The 14,560-nt window shown below is 43.9% G+C and overlaps 2 protein-coding genes across 11 annotated transcripts in view; one reads left to right on the top strand and one right to left on the bottom strand.

Moving 5' to 3' along the window:
- The window catches only part of NFYA (nuclear transcription factor Y subunit alpha), a 28,758-nt gene extending 21,152 nt beyond the window's left edge, over positions 1-7,606 (bottom strand). For 5 of the 8 annotated variants that reach the window (XM_087817378.1, XM_087817381.1, XM_087817379.1 and 2 more), the window contains exon 1: positions 6,577-6,679. The gene's annotated coding sequence lies outside the window, so the exon portion shown is untranslated. Of the gene's footprint in view, positions 1-6,202; positions 6,257-6,576; positions 6,681-7,585 lie in introns of those variants that run through there. The other 3 variants (XM_016212761.2, XM_087817380.1, XM_016212760.2) reach the window with 3 other exon arrangements.
- OARD1 (O-acyl-ADP-ribose deacylase 1) lies at positions 7,145-13,113 on the top strand. Of its 3 annotated transcripts, none has more exons than XM_016212774.2 (6): positions 7,145-7,331; positions 7,897-7,979; positions 8,320-8,464; positions 9,713-9,771; positions 10,965-11,077; positions 12,441-13,113. In XM_016212774.2, exons 2-6 carry the CDS (start codon positions 7,941-7,943, stop codon positions 12,541-12,543), a joined length of 459 nt encoding a protein of 152 aa, XP_016068260.1. In that variant the 5' UTR covers positions 7,145-7,331; positions 7,897-7,940; the 3' UTR covers positions 12,544-13,113. The 3 variants fall into 3 exon arrangements, with proteins under 3 accessions (XP_016068260.1, XP_016068257.1, XP_016068258.1); XM_016212771.2 differs by having other exon boundaries at positions 7,145-7,431; XM_016212772.2 differs by lacking the exon at positions 7,145-7,331 and having other exon boundaries at positions 7,822-7,979.
- Positions 13,114-14,560: the final 1,447 nt, after the last annotated feature.

Genomic DNA, 14,560 nt, shown 5'->3' with positions numbered 1-14,560 from the left:
CAATTTTTCTCTAGGCCTTCATAAATCCTAAAACTTGAATGATAAAATTATGTGAGCTAAGCTGCACATTACAGCAGCAAAGCAAGGCACCACTCTCCATAAATCTACACATAGTGGATGAAATTAATCACTTGTAAGGTGTCTCAATATTATGTGAAATAAAAATATATTCAAGTAAATGTCCAAGTATTTAGGAAGAAGTGTATTGATGTAAAAAATTTACTTTGAAATGAGTCAAAAAATAAGATTGATGGATGAATGGATGGAAGGATAAGTAGATATCTGGTAAGACAGGTATGGTACAATGTTAATGGTAAACTCTAGGTGGTGAGTATATAGGTGTTTATCATAAAATTCTAACTTTACTGTGTGTTTGAAAATTTTTACACTAAAATGTTGGAAGAAAAAAATCTAACAAAAATTAAATAAGCTCATCACTCATAACCAAAATGGTATGTAGTGTATAAGAGCCATAAATTAGTGACAGGATGACTGTCATCACAGGACCATGCACCTGGTCATACAGTTCACCAACTCAATACCTTTGCTCTAATGAAATACACACTAAGCAAGTACCTAGTTTTAATTTGGATTTACATATAGTCAATAAGGAGCACATATAATCAGCAACACAAGTAAATTTGATGGCTATATTCTCATTATACACTGACAAAATGCCACTCTGATCTTTACATCAGTCTCTTCTGAATTGGTTGACTGAGTCAGCTCCAAAGAGACACCTGAACAGTAAAGTCAGGTTTTGAACCAGACTAAGTGGCTCTGCCAGGGAAGTAAACTATCTTCCCTAAACTCTATCTTGTCTCTAACTGCCAGTTACACATGATACATATATATGACTAAAGAATTAAGGGTCGTGATACAAAAGTGTAAATGTGACTTCATTTATATAAAACCCTAAAGGACAATAGTAATCTAGAGACAGAAAGCAGATCAGTGGTTCCCCTGGGACTGGAGAAGGACAGGGGGAGAGGAGAGGAAGGGGAAAGTGGGAGACTGGTTGGGCTAGAGTACCTGGACCTTTCTGGAGTGATGAAAATGCTCCCCCCCCTCCCCCAGTTTTTCCACTGATTTTTAGAGTGGAGAGGGAGGGGGAGGCGCAGAGGGACAGGCATTGATGTGAGACACATCGATTGGTTGCCTCCTGCACACACCTTGTGGGGTGGGGGTGGGGTGGGGGGCTGAATCTGCAACCCAGGTATGTACCATTGACCAGGATTTGAACCTGAGAGCCTTCAGTCCAAGGGTCGATGCTCTAACCATTGAGGCACACTGGCCAGGGTGTGATGAAAATGTTTCATATCTTCATTATGGTAGTGGTTCCACAGCTGTACAAATTTGTCAAAACTCATCGAATGGAAACTTAAAATAATTACCCTTTGTATCTAAACTATATCTCAATAAAGTTAATAAAGTTAATTTAAAAAATAAGTATTGTCAACATAAGAAACATTCAAACCTGTGAATAATTTTTGAGTTTATTTGAGCCAAACTGTCAGACAATTGCAGGGAAGCAAAATCTCAATGGATTTAGATAATGCTCTGGAGAATGGCAGTTTTGCATCTTATTTTATACATTACAATCAAAAGAGGAGACATATGTGGATTATATAAAATCCATTGGTGATAGATTAGGGAGGCGGAAAGAAGCAAAGTGGGGAAACCTCTGGGATTGGATAAAAGGTAAAATAATAGACATACACTTCTTTTACTTAGGTGGGTGCAGGATAGTTAATAGTCAACAATTAACTTGATGACAATGAGGGGATTTGTAGTCTCTGCAGAGCGGTGCCTGTGCTTTGAAGGGTCTGGAAAAAGGAAAATTACTTGGACTTTCCAAAGATACATTATTGTAGATGCAAAAAGACAACAGACTGGCTCAGTTAAAGTAAAGATTGACTTTTGTCAGGAAAGATACTGGCCTAGGACATGACTACCCACTGTAACTGCTTTTAGTTAAAAAGTTTTTAGTCTATCCTTTGTGGACTTTAGGTCTTTGAGTTTGCAAGGCCGCTATGCAGGCCTTGTCAGGTTAGCATGTGGCTCCTTTTTGCCCACAGTATCATGAAGGAATGTCCTCTATATTTTAACACCACCCCAACCCCCAAACCCCTTATTATATGAGATTCTTTTCTTGACCACTAATTTCCATCTTACTCAAATAGCATATTAATTACTAATAAACAGGTCATGCAGATTTTCTTAACTAATTTATCCCAGAACACAAGTGCTACAAATTAAACACATTTAAATCCACTATACTCTGAAGGGTAAAGAAAGAAAGCAGCTTCAAATCTAATAGCAATCCTCTCTCATAATAATGTTAAACTGATTCAGTCTGGAGCATGATACTGATATTGCTAAAGGTGAATGCAGTAACACAACTGGCTTCAGTGAAGCCACATGCACTTATTACTGTGAGCTTCAGTTAGCAGAACTGCTACAGGCAGTTAGACAGACATGAACAGAGCAAGGATAACGGGCCAAGTACAGGAACTCACCAGGGCAGAAAGCCCCAGATGACTACCAAGGGGCAAAACTGGGAAAAGAAGAACCTCACCCCCAGGGTAAACTTTCCTTCCCTAGCATATTGCTGGTCATGTGGTTTGGACCCCCTGACCTTTTCCTCCCTAAAGATAACATCTAGGCCTCAGTTGTATTTCAGCTCCAGGCCCAGAAAAGCAGCAAAACTAGACAAGTGATGTCATGGCTGCCTTGGCTGCCTCAGGCCCAGCTGCATTGACCAATGACCCTTGCCCTGGTACTGACCAATCAGTGGAGACCACAACCCTAAAACAGCACACCTGGAAAACTGATGAATATTCTATTGAGACCCTCCTGTGAGGCCTCCCCTAAGATTTCCACCTTCAAGGGAGATAAATACCCTCAACACAAAGGATCCAAAGTATACCAGCTCCATTCCCTTCCGTCCTTCTTCCCTCTAAGGGACCCCATGAGACTTGCAACCAGGGGAGCAAGGGGCAGCAGCAGCTCATCCCGGGCTAACCTCCTAAATCTGTCTCCAAGGCTCCCTTTTCTCTGACTTCTCAGTGAGCCAAAGCAGCAAAGCCTAGGCTCTCCTGCTGCTTCTTCCATGACTTTCCTTGATGCGCTATCCTAAGTGTTTTTGCTGTGGCCAATACTTGCTTGCTTCGTTGTGCTTTATCTCTTGATTGAACTCTTTCCTTCACAAAGACAAGAACTGAGGTTGCATCATCTCGCCAATAACGGAACTGCAATAAAATCTGACGTTGTCTTTCCTTAAGTGCTACTCTGCCCAAGATTCTGACAAAATTAAGTCAGCCAGATTTACTCTGTCTAGCTCTTGTTTGTAACTCAAAGTTTTGAATGTTTTCTGCCACAAAGAGAGTGTTTATTCTGGCTAGTATGAAAATTCCCTTCTTTCCACTTCAAGGCACAGGAACTGAAGTGCAGCTAATTATTAGGAATCCACTCTATGTGGATCCACACACATTTTAAAGCTTAAACTTCCAGAAAGTCAACTGTAAGCATGTGAAAAGCCCTCATATTTGACAATCACTACCAGGTAGAGTCTAGAATAGAAGCTTTCAAACTTCTTTGACCACAATTCACAGTAAGAAACACATTTCTTATCATAAATCACTACACACATAACATTAAAAAAGTAACTGAAACAAAAGTTGCATGAATACTTATCTTTTATAAGATACTTTGGTATTTTCTATTTATTACAAAAAATCACCAGCATTAGCCCTCTAAATTGATTTTACAACTCAACAAGTGGGTCCTGATCTTTGATAAAAGATTAGAACTAAGAGCTGTCCAGCTTCTTCACTGTCCAAGAGGTTTCTGGATTAGAGTTTCTAATTTGCTTGTTTTCTCCACCAACAACGTATATCATGTCCCAGACAGTGTTTTAGAAAAAGAAAACTGACACAGATCCTAACTTCAAAGTCTTTAAATTTAGCAAAGGAGTAAAAATCTGTACTGGAACCAAAGTGAAACAAATTAATACGGCAATCTGGAGAAAAGAGATTTCTTCCACTGGGGATAGATAAATCAAAGAAGACTTTAGGAAAAAGGGGCATCTGACCTGGTGTTAAGTGCAAGACAGACTTACATGTGATGATGTGGGAGGGGGTGGAGGGCTTCAAACGAAGAGCCAGCATAGTAACAAGGACACAAAAATTTCAGCATATGAACAGCTTTTATGTAAAAGGCCCCATAAATCAAGTGAAAGATAAGAGGCCAGACTACTGTCTCTCAAAATTCTAAGCAAAATTCTTCTGCAGACAGGTGGGAGCTCTAGGTGTTTAGTAAAAAAGTAACCAGACTATAACTGTCTTTCAGAAAGTCTAGGTTGGTAGTTTTAAAGTGACCAGGTATGACACACTGCCCCATCTATCAATGTGGATAATAAAAATGAAAGAACACTGGATTAGGAGTTTTCTGAAACCTACCAGTTGTATCACCTTAGTAAATGTGATTTTAAAAAAACAACGAAAACAGATACCATATACTGAATGCCTACTCTCTGTGCTAGGGATTGCGCTAGGTGCTTTGCATAAGTAAAAACTTTTAAAGTCCAAGGTAAATCTCCCTTTCTTCCCCTAAAGAAGCCACTGTTGCCTGGCTGGGAGTGGCTCAGCGGTTGAGCCACCACCTAGGATCCAGGCGATTGGTGTTCGACTCCCGGTCAGGGCACATGCCCGGGGTTGCACGATCAATCCCCAGTAGGGGGTGTGCAGGAGGCAGCCTATCAATGACTCTCTCATCACTGATATTTCTCTCTCTTTCTCCCCCTCTCCTTTCCTCTCTCTGAAATCAATAAAGATGTATTTTAAATTAAAAAAAAAAGTGTTTTTTTTTGTTTTTGTTTTTTTTAAAAAGCCACTGTTATGGGACAGAACCTAACAAGTCAAAAACTTGTTTTTCCAATCTTAGAAAATATTCTTTATGGAGATATACAAGTGCTTTCATCAGTTGGGCTGTCCAGCCTAAACTCTTACCACTGCCCACTGCCCTGTCCTACCTTCCCTCTTTCACACAGCACAATTTGGTGCCTGTACCCATGCCCTTCTTTCTGTTAGCAATCCTCTTCCTTACTGTCAGGAGAAATCCAATCATCCTTGAGGCCAACCAAAGTGTGGCTAGGATAAGCCTTCTAGGAGAGTGTTGTAGCTCACACATCAGTACAGTACTTCACACAACTGAACCTGGCCCCGTTATAGGACTAACCGTTAGGTATTCATTAGTTGTTCATCTGTCAATCTCCACTAGGCAGGGAAGATTCTTATTTACATCTACCCACTCCTTCCCTATCAAATAGGTTGATGCCTGGTACATATTACTAATTGCTCCATACTTGGTTGTCAACAGATTTCTTCTCACCCGACCTAAAATCTCACAATATCTGCTGAAAAAACGTCAATATGGAATTGGTTTATTTTTTTCTACTACACTTTCCAAGAGAGAGCTGTGGACTGAGCTAGAAAGTCAAGCTTGACACGTTCAAAGTGACAAAGAAAGGTGAAAGGAAAACGAATTGTACACTGTCAAGGAATGGAGAGTTCATTAAATGAGCAATGGCTAGAACAGTATCAAAAGCAAGTCGCGCAGCCTCCGGGAAAAGGAATGCGAAGGGCTACTAGCAATCTCCTGTGAGGTTCCAGGCACCGCGTGGGCCGGCCTGAGCGCCGGGACAAGAAAGGGGAGACCGCTTGGTTGGGCTCCAAGACTGAGGTGTACGGTTCTGCCCTGGCGAGCGGGGCGGGGAGGGGAGGAAATGACGAGCCCAAAGGGGGTGGTAACGGCGCCGGCCCGGGTCCCGAGGCTAGCGTGATGGAAGGAGGGGCCCGGGCGAGCTGGGGGAGTGGGCGCACTAACCGACTCCCCCGCCCCGACCAGGGGGAAGCGGGGGCGGCCCCGCCGAGCGCAGAGGCGGGGACGGGCCGGGCCCCTCTTCCCGCCGCTCCCGGGGCCCTGTGGCCGCGGCGCGCGCCTTCCCGAGGCCTCCCTGCCGACCCAGGAGAGCGGGGGACACACGGACACGGCTCACGGAGGCCTGGGGGACGGGAGCCTCGCGGGGGGGAGGGGGCGGTTTCCCGTCCCGAGTGCCGGAGCGTGGAGAGTGCAAGGGCGGGCTTAAGTATGAGGCTGGAGCTACCAGGAGGAAACCACCGAGGCGGGCGCGTGTGTGTACCTGAGTGTAGGGACATTCGGGGCAGGCAAGCCCGCCACTCCCGAGGCCGAGGTCTGAGAACCTTGGTCTAAGGGTCGAGGGAACCGGGACGCTCCTCCAACTGGCACTGGCACCCTGCAAGGGTCTGGACCCCGCGGTGCCTGTCCCCGGGGGCGCCATCCCCGCGCGGGGCAGCCCCCTGCAGGCCTCGGCTGGGAGTGCCCCGGGCGCCCGCAGGCTCGGGGCCGGGGCAGCCAGCCCGACGCTCGGCTAGGCTCAGCTCGACTCCCCGGGCTCGACGGGAGCCTGGGCCTCTCCTGAGTGGTCAGCGAGACCCGCCAATCGGGGCGCTGGGGCCGGCTCTGGGCCGCTGGATATTGGCTCCTCACACTCACCGTGCCTCGCTCCCCCGGTTCGCTGCCCGCGCTGATTGGCTCCACTACCGGACTCCGAAACCCAATCAGAGGCTCCAGCCGCCGCTGCCGCCGCCACTGCCGCTGCCTCGCAAAATGGCGAACCCGAACAAAGGGGAATCGGGCCTCCCTCCAACCGCCTCCGCGCAGGCGCCTCTGAGGCCACGCCTCCTACCCCACCCCCCACCCCGCTCTGGGCTCGCCCCACCCCTAGTTGAAGGAGCTCAGCGCAGGCGTCCCTGAAGCCACGCCCACTTTCCTGATTAGATACCACTCCGGACCGAAAAAATACGCAGGCGCCTTTTAGACGCGCCAGTCTCTTCGACTCAAGTGCTACTCTGAACATGTTACTGCGCAAGCGCAAACTAGCTCCTTCGCCAACTTCCCACCCCCTTCTATGCAGGCACTGAAGGCACACCCCTGGGCTAATGCGCAAGCGCCGTTCCTTCCCGCTCGAGGCGGCTGTCTCGGTACGCATGCCCGGGTGGCCGCGGGAGACTCCACGGTATTTACCGCCGGAAGTTCAGCGGCCATCACCAAAGAGTGGTTCGGCCGGCTAGCTAGAGGGGCTTGTTTCCGCGGCGCTCCCGGGTGGTGGGCGGCCATTTTAAGTGCGTACTCTTCAGGGCTCTGGCGGGATTGGTTCCGCGTCTGGTCTCGTCGGCTGCTGCCAACCCACCAGGGCCGGATCTGGAGCCCTTCCCCGCGGGGCGGGACCTCCTCACCGCCGACTGCAGGTGAAGGGTAACCCCGGCACGGTGGGGCTTAGAGCGAGCTTCCTCGTTCCTTCCCACGGGACCGCGGGACAGGCTGTACACCTGGCGGACCCGCCTTAGGGTAGGAGACAGAGCGTGGGAGGCTCCTCTGGACTCCCCACACCCCCGAAGGCGGGGAGTAAGCCTTGAGAGGCCACCTCCCCTCCCCTTCCCGCGCGGGCCTGCACACTCCCCCTGGCCCGAAGTCCCTCCTTTTTCTTCTAGGCCGTACCCACCGAGCTCCGGGGCTGCCCAGCCTCCGCCGGGCGCGGGGAAAGGAGGAGGCGTGTCTTAGGGCCGCCTTTTCTGCGTTGGCCGAGCGGGCGCCCCTGGGAAGCGCCAAATGCGAGCCGAGCGCCGCAGCCTCGGGAGCAAAGGCATTTTTCCTCCTCCTGGCCCCACGAGCTGTGTATTGTTCCTACAGGCCGAACGAAGTCACATTCACTGATGAACGATGGGGGGGGGAAATAAGTGGGTGGTCAGCGCCATCTGAATACAGTATATCCAGGCTGCCTAAGCATTGTCCCTTCCTTTTTCCTTCTCGTAGCTGAAGAAACACTTAAATTCTGGAGATAGCAGCAACTCGGTATCATGGCCGGCAGCCCTAATGAAGATGCAGAAGGAAGCAGAGTGCGTAATAACTGCTCACTTACGGTGAACTGAAATTCAGAGTAATGGAGGTCAAAAACATAAACACTTTTTAATTAAACGAATAATTGAATTGTCTTTTTTTCTCTCTCTAGCTGATTTATTTTCGAAAGGCTAATACAACCTAGACAGAGACCAGCCGTCGCTTTCCTTTTGCATATGTTTTAATTCGTTGTGGTTAAATTAACTCCTTCAATTCTAAGGATTGGGCTTTTAATCAAGAAGGTGGGGAGGAGTGGTGGACATGGTAAAGGAAAACAAAGAAATAGCTTAGTATTTTTCTGTATCTAATAAAACATTTTTTCCCCTTTGCACATTTTAGATCGCTTATGTGAAAGGAGACCTTTTTGCGTGCCCCAAAACAGACTCTCTAGCCCATTGTATCAGTGAGGATTGTCGAATGGGCGCTGGGATAGCTGTACTCTTCAAGAAGAAATTTGGAGGGGTACAGGAACTGTTAAATCAACGTGAGTTTCGAAAACAGCTTAACTCTTCTGCTCTGGCTAGAGCATCTTTTGACCTCCTGTTATACTTAGTAAACAAGATATACTTGCAAAGAGGGGGTTCCTAACCACTGAGTACTTTTAAGTCATCAGATTAAGTTTTCCACCACAAAAGTAGCCTCTAGTTTGGGTCCTTATTAAATCAAGTTTGAATTCTTGTAAAAGTTTCTAATTTCTTCCCCCTCTACCATAAAGCTCTGTTGATAGTACTTCACTTTTCTGAAAACCTTAATAACTGAACTGCTTAGCAAAATCCACAGGTATTAGCTTGGCATTCAAGATCTTCTGTTTACCCATATTGTATTTAGTAGTTCGGAATTCTCTTTTTTATAGACTCCTCCTATTACTTTCTACCAATGATTTTTATTTTTTTTTAAATATTTTTAAAAATATGTATTTAAAAATATTTTTATAAATATTTTTTTAAGGGAGAGGGGGAGAGATAGAAACATCAATGACGAGAGTCATTGATGGGCTGCCTTCTGCACGCCCCCTACTGGTGAGCCAGCCACCAACCCCACCAGACAGGGAATCTAACCCACATCTTCTGGTTCATGGGTCAGCACTCAACCACAGCCACAGGGGCCGGGCTCTACCAATGATTTTACACCAGAGATGTGTATTAGAATCATGTGGAGCTTCTGAAAGAGTTGCTCAGACCACAGTCCAGGCTTAGTCATCTCCTCTACTGGTGATTCTGACCCCAGCCTTTCACAGCAATTTTTTACTGCTTTATATTGTAGTTATATATGAACATGACACTTTCTCTTGATTGAAAACTCTTATAATTAGAAACCTTTTTGTACACTTATGTTCCCCATAATGTTTAAACATTAGCTCTTTGTATGTATAAAGGTCATTATTGAATGAACACAGATTTGGCAAAGGAAGAATGCTGTATATTCTAAAACATTTCAAGGCAATAGACAAAGTTTTTTAAGTGAACAGTAAGGGTGTACTTGAAAACAGGAGCAGGACAAAAGATGGGGTGTGAGGTAAAAATAGTTGAGAAAACATGATTAAGAAAGCTAGAAGCTAAGGAATGTAGTATTTAGGAAGATACGGAGCATAGTGTTCATAGACAATAAATAGGTTTCTTTAGAGTTGAAAATTAGTTCTGAGGTAAACAAATCTGTAAAGATTTTTTAAAAAGGTAAGGATGGAGATCAGTGTTCTGATTTTTCTTTCTACTATTAAATAACTTTTTCTTAGAAAAGAAATCTGGAGAAGTGGCTGTTCTGAAGAGAGATGGACGATACATATATTACTTGGTAAGACAGGGCCAATTCTCAATATGTTCTAAGGGTTGGTGAACAGATAGGCTGTACTGAGTTTGTGTTGATCATGATATTCCATTCTAGACAACCAAAGATGTCAACAGGCTGCTGATTTCATGCCAACTCAAGTTCAGTGGTGATGGCTATTTGGAGCTCTGGGTTAGAAAAGAAGCTGCATCCTAGCTCCAAGGAAAAGAGTACTATGACATCTACCAAAGGCCTATTTTCTAAGACTTGGAAAAGTTAGGGATGCCTCTTATAATTTAATTCCTTCCTGAAAACCTTAATAACTGAACTGCTTAGCAAAATCCACAGGTATTAGCTTGGCATTCAAGATCTTCTGTTTACCCATATTGTATTTAGTAGTTCAGAATTCTCTTTTTTATAGACTCCTCCTATTACTTTCTACCAATGATTTTTATTTTTTTAAAAATATTTTTAAAAATATGTATTTAAAAATGTATTAGAAACTTTTACAAAATGATTAGAAAAACAATAGTATCTCAAGAGACAGATTCTTCCGTAGTAAATGCACTCAGCTGCCTTCCTGCCTGCTGCCTCAATGTGGGATTCTTCCACTAGCCAAATGGTCTTCAGCCCCAGAAAGAGTGGCTTCTTGGTGATGGTGCTTGGTGACTTACAGCCACCCCTCTATGAGCTTGATTTGGATAGCGCAGTAAGTGGGTTCATGTCTTTGAGTGCTGTCTTTAAGACTGCTGTGACTTCACTATTATTTGGAATACTACCAGTTTGTCTGTGGTCTTTTATAGAGAAACAAAAAGCAGGCAAGCATAGTTTCTAAGTAAATAGACTTAACAGGAAATTTCAGGTGGTGTGGGTTCTTGTTACAGATATACAGCTTATCTCTGGGAAGTGGCACAAAGACTTTCACCTACTTTGCTTAAAAACAATACACAATAGGCTCAGCCTGTTAACCTCCTGGTCTTGAGAAAAGGAAAGATTATTACCTGGCAGTGTCTGGGTTTTTCAGGCCCTATTTAGTTGATTTTCCTGAAGGTCTCCCATAACTGGAAGGGACAGTATGACATTTGTCATTTCTGCTTTTAAGACTATTCTATAAAAATACACTTTTTGTTTCAATTACCAGGATGCTGGGAGAACGTGGTGGCTTTTCTTTGGCTATCATTTTGGACTAATAGAAATTTGAATTCTTTCTTTGTACTCAGATTACAAAGAAAAGGGCTTCACATAAGCCAACTTATGAAAACTTACGGAAGAGTTTAGAGGCCATGAAGTCGCATTGTCTGAAGAATGGAGTCACGGACCTCTCCATGCCCAGGCAAGGAAATGTAGGCCCTATGTGAAGACTTGATTGGTGGGGTTTACTGTCTTAGACAAATGACTGAAAGGCTTAATCCAAAATACAGACTTAAAGGTGGACAAATTTCAAAACTTTAAAAAAATCACCAGTGAACCGGTTGTTAGACCTTACGCTAAAGCATACTAATTTCTTAGCCTGGATTGAAGGGCTCAGGATAATTATCTTAAAACCCACACCTGTCTCAACCTATGTAGTAAGGAGGAACCATTTTAATCACATTTGTTAAATTTCTGGTATCCTCTGCCTGAAGCCTAGCCTCTGCTGAAGCATTGTAAACTTAAGAACCAAGACCAAGCAATTGTGATTTCCCTCTGGGCCACTTCAGGTTTCCTAAACCTGTTAATCCTGTGCAGAGAAGGTTGTAAATGATCACTACCTTTTAAACTGCGTGCTTGTTGATGTTCACCTTGGCAGTAACCAGAGGGTATGTTCTTGATATAATGTCTTAGACCCTACCTGTTGGGAAATTAGGGAGTGGCGTTGGGGTTTTTAAGTGTGCCCTTTGAATCCTTTTCAGAAAATAGGTTTGGGGTCACTTCCTGTCACCTAGTTTTGAGTCAGTGTTGACCATGCATGCAGGTTTATTCCAAGCTCCAAGTTGGTTATGGGGCTATAGGGTCCCTTGTTACACTGGTCTTTAATATATTTATGGATTATGTATCAAACTTTTTTTAATCACAGTATTTTTTCAGGGACTTAATCATCACATTATATGAAATTAGCAGTTTTAAGCCTTTCTTTTTTCCCCTAGGAATGTTGAGGATCAATAAAGTAACATCTTAGAAGAAAGGTGCTGGGTAATAGAGTTTTGTGGGTCGATAAAGGTTTTTCACCAGGAAGTTGCAAAGACCAGAATTGCAATCAGCTTTGCATTTCTCAATGTTCCATCTTGACTTCTTTTTTTGCAGAGATCCTGTCTTTTGTCTTCCTTATAACCTTCCTTAACTTTTCATGATCATATGTATTTTTTAAATACCAGTCGTTTCTCATCTACCCACAGCCAGTTTTCATCAATAGGAGGGTAGTGAATCTCCCATATCATGGTGGTTATACATTTCTAAATGTTGCTTGAAATTATTGGAAAGGGGTAACCAGTAGGCAAAAGAAAAGTGACAGCTGTGGGATGTTAGTGCTGCCAGGAACAGCCTTGGGTGACTCACAGCAAGAATTAACTTCCAAACTTCCACCATGTCTGCCTATAAGGGGTGAGATCAGATCATTTGTTCTTATGCTCTGGGTGAATGCAGCCTAAAGGAAGAGGGAAGGTGTGATTTCCTAGATACCTTCATTATAACCAATGGAGATGTTTTGTTTTTTTCAGGATTGGGTGCGGTCTTGATCATCTGCAATGGGAACACGTATCTGCAATAATTGAGGAGGTGTTTGAGGCAACAGACATCAGAATTACTGTGTACACACTCTGAACAGATGAGCGTTTTGGATGTGTCCATGTTTTTCTGCGTCATCCCAGCTGGGCCGTTGGACTGGGCAAACTGACTAAAAATTGTCAGAGGAGAGTTTCATGTGAAGTTGTCTGTGCTACAGGCCATGCTTGGGTTTCTGTATTCCCGTGGTTGGACTGGGACTCTGAAGGAGGGATTGCTTGGGAAGTGTTGCTGTGATTTTTCTTTGCAGGTAGGTAGGTAGGTAGGTAACAGCCTGCTATTTGGCAGGAAACTAGGTGTTGGGCCCTATGACCCTGTTTTGCTCCAGGATTCTACCTAATTTGTTTGGCTCACCACTAGGTGGCAGCATTGATTCCACTTCTCTGCTGTTTTAAGAGAAATTTCAGGAAGGATGAACGTTTCACTTCGTTAATTTTGAATCTTTTGTCATTTTTTGCGTTTACTTGGTATTATCCTTATGTCCTCAGATTCATCCTAGAAGATAATTTTGAGGTTTTGTTTGTTTAAATTACAAAAATGGGTTTTTACATTGTAAACAAGGAATTTGTGTAAACAAAAAGGGGAAAATAAATATCTTCTTGGGCTACAGTGAGGTTCTGTATGCATGTCTGTGTTCTGACTTGGATAGTGAAGGATTCACCTGTAAATTCGGAAAATTCAGAAGGGGGCTCCAGTGGGAAGAGCAGCAAGGTTAAAAATAAGAATGGACAGCATCTATGGATCAACATACTGTAAAGGCAGGCTTCTAGAATCCCTTCATGCTGAACTCTTCGGCCCACTACATAGTGTCTGTGATTGAACCTGCCTGAATTTAGTCAGGGAACATATCATATATGTTAAATGCCTGGCAATGTGCTTATTGCGGAGTGATGACTCAGTTGTTCTCAATAAAATCGATGCATCTTTTAAAGAAAAAAAGACCCACTTCCAAAACAATTCTATTTTGGTAGTTGGGGGGTTAGGGAAGATGGCTAGGTTTCTTTGCGTTTTTAAGCTCTGGAGAAGGCTGAGGTGTAACCAGCTGGGATGGAGAACAGTAAATATTAGTCCCCTTCTTAAGCTAAGAGAGCAGCACTGTGTTTTCTTGGTGGAAGAAGGTGGTTCATGGATTTAGCCAGTGGTGCAGTATTAGAGGTATTGGGAAAACTAGTGGAGGTCCACCCTCCGCTTACTGTGATATTATGAGTTCAAACAGCCAGACGTATTGATTTTTCTCCCTTGAGTGAATTCCAGGCCTTCATAGGACTTGCTTTCCCAAGTGTAAAGGAACTGGATTTTAGAATGTGCTTGTTGAAACACCAGGAGAGCACTGGTTAAATATAACCTTTGTACTTTATACTTACGTTCTTACCACACTGCAGCCTGATAGGAGGCAGCAGTTTCAAAAAGTATTTCACGTCTTTTGTAGCTCTGTGAGGAACAGACAAGTTCGTGTAGTTGGGGTGGGGTACTGCAGGAGCAAGTTCATTGTCAAACTTTTGGACTAAGGCTTTCCTTGGAGAAGCTTTGCTTCTGTTCATTAGTAGTAGTAAAATTGAGGGGGAAAAGGGAAGGAATGTCTGAATACACAAAACGGAAAATGAGAGTGGGTGATAAGAGGAAGTATTCTGCTAACTATGCAAATAAATCTTAACACTTGGGTCAAAATATTGATTTTGAAGGCTTCTACATTGAAAGGGATCAGGGCAAGTTTTTTTTCATGTAGTATGAACCTTGGTTCTTTTAACAAAGCTTAGTCTTGTGGAAAACTGGCAGTAAGTGGAATGCTGGGGACTCAGCAGGGATGTGATAAAATGCTTTGTTATTTGTAGATAGTCTTGGGGTCAAATTCCGATGTCTTATCACACTCCAAGCCTGGGGAAAGGCATCGCCTGATAATCAGAATGAGCACATTATTCCTGGAAACCTAGTTAGAGTTTGGCAAACACCCAGAAATTCACCTGTGAAATTTTACTTCTACCTAGGACTCAAATCTTTTAAGAAATGACACTTTGATGTCATCATGCCATCACCATCAAGTACCACATGTTGACTA

Source organism: Miniopterus natalensis, chromosome 5 (assembly GCF_054644295.1).
Source record: "Miniopterus natalensis isolate mMinNat1 chromosome 5, mMinNat1.hap1, whole genome shotgun sequence".
In the NCBI taxonomy this organism is placed as follows: Eukaryota; Metazoa; Chordata; class Mammalia; order Chiroptera; family Miniopteridae; genus Miniopterus; species Miniopterus natalensis.
The sequence above is the reverse complement of the archived record's forward strand: the minus strand, read 5'-3'. Positions and strand labels throughout refer to the sequence as shown.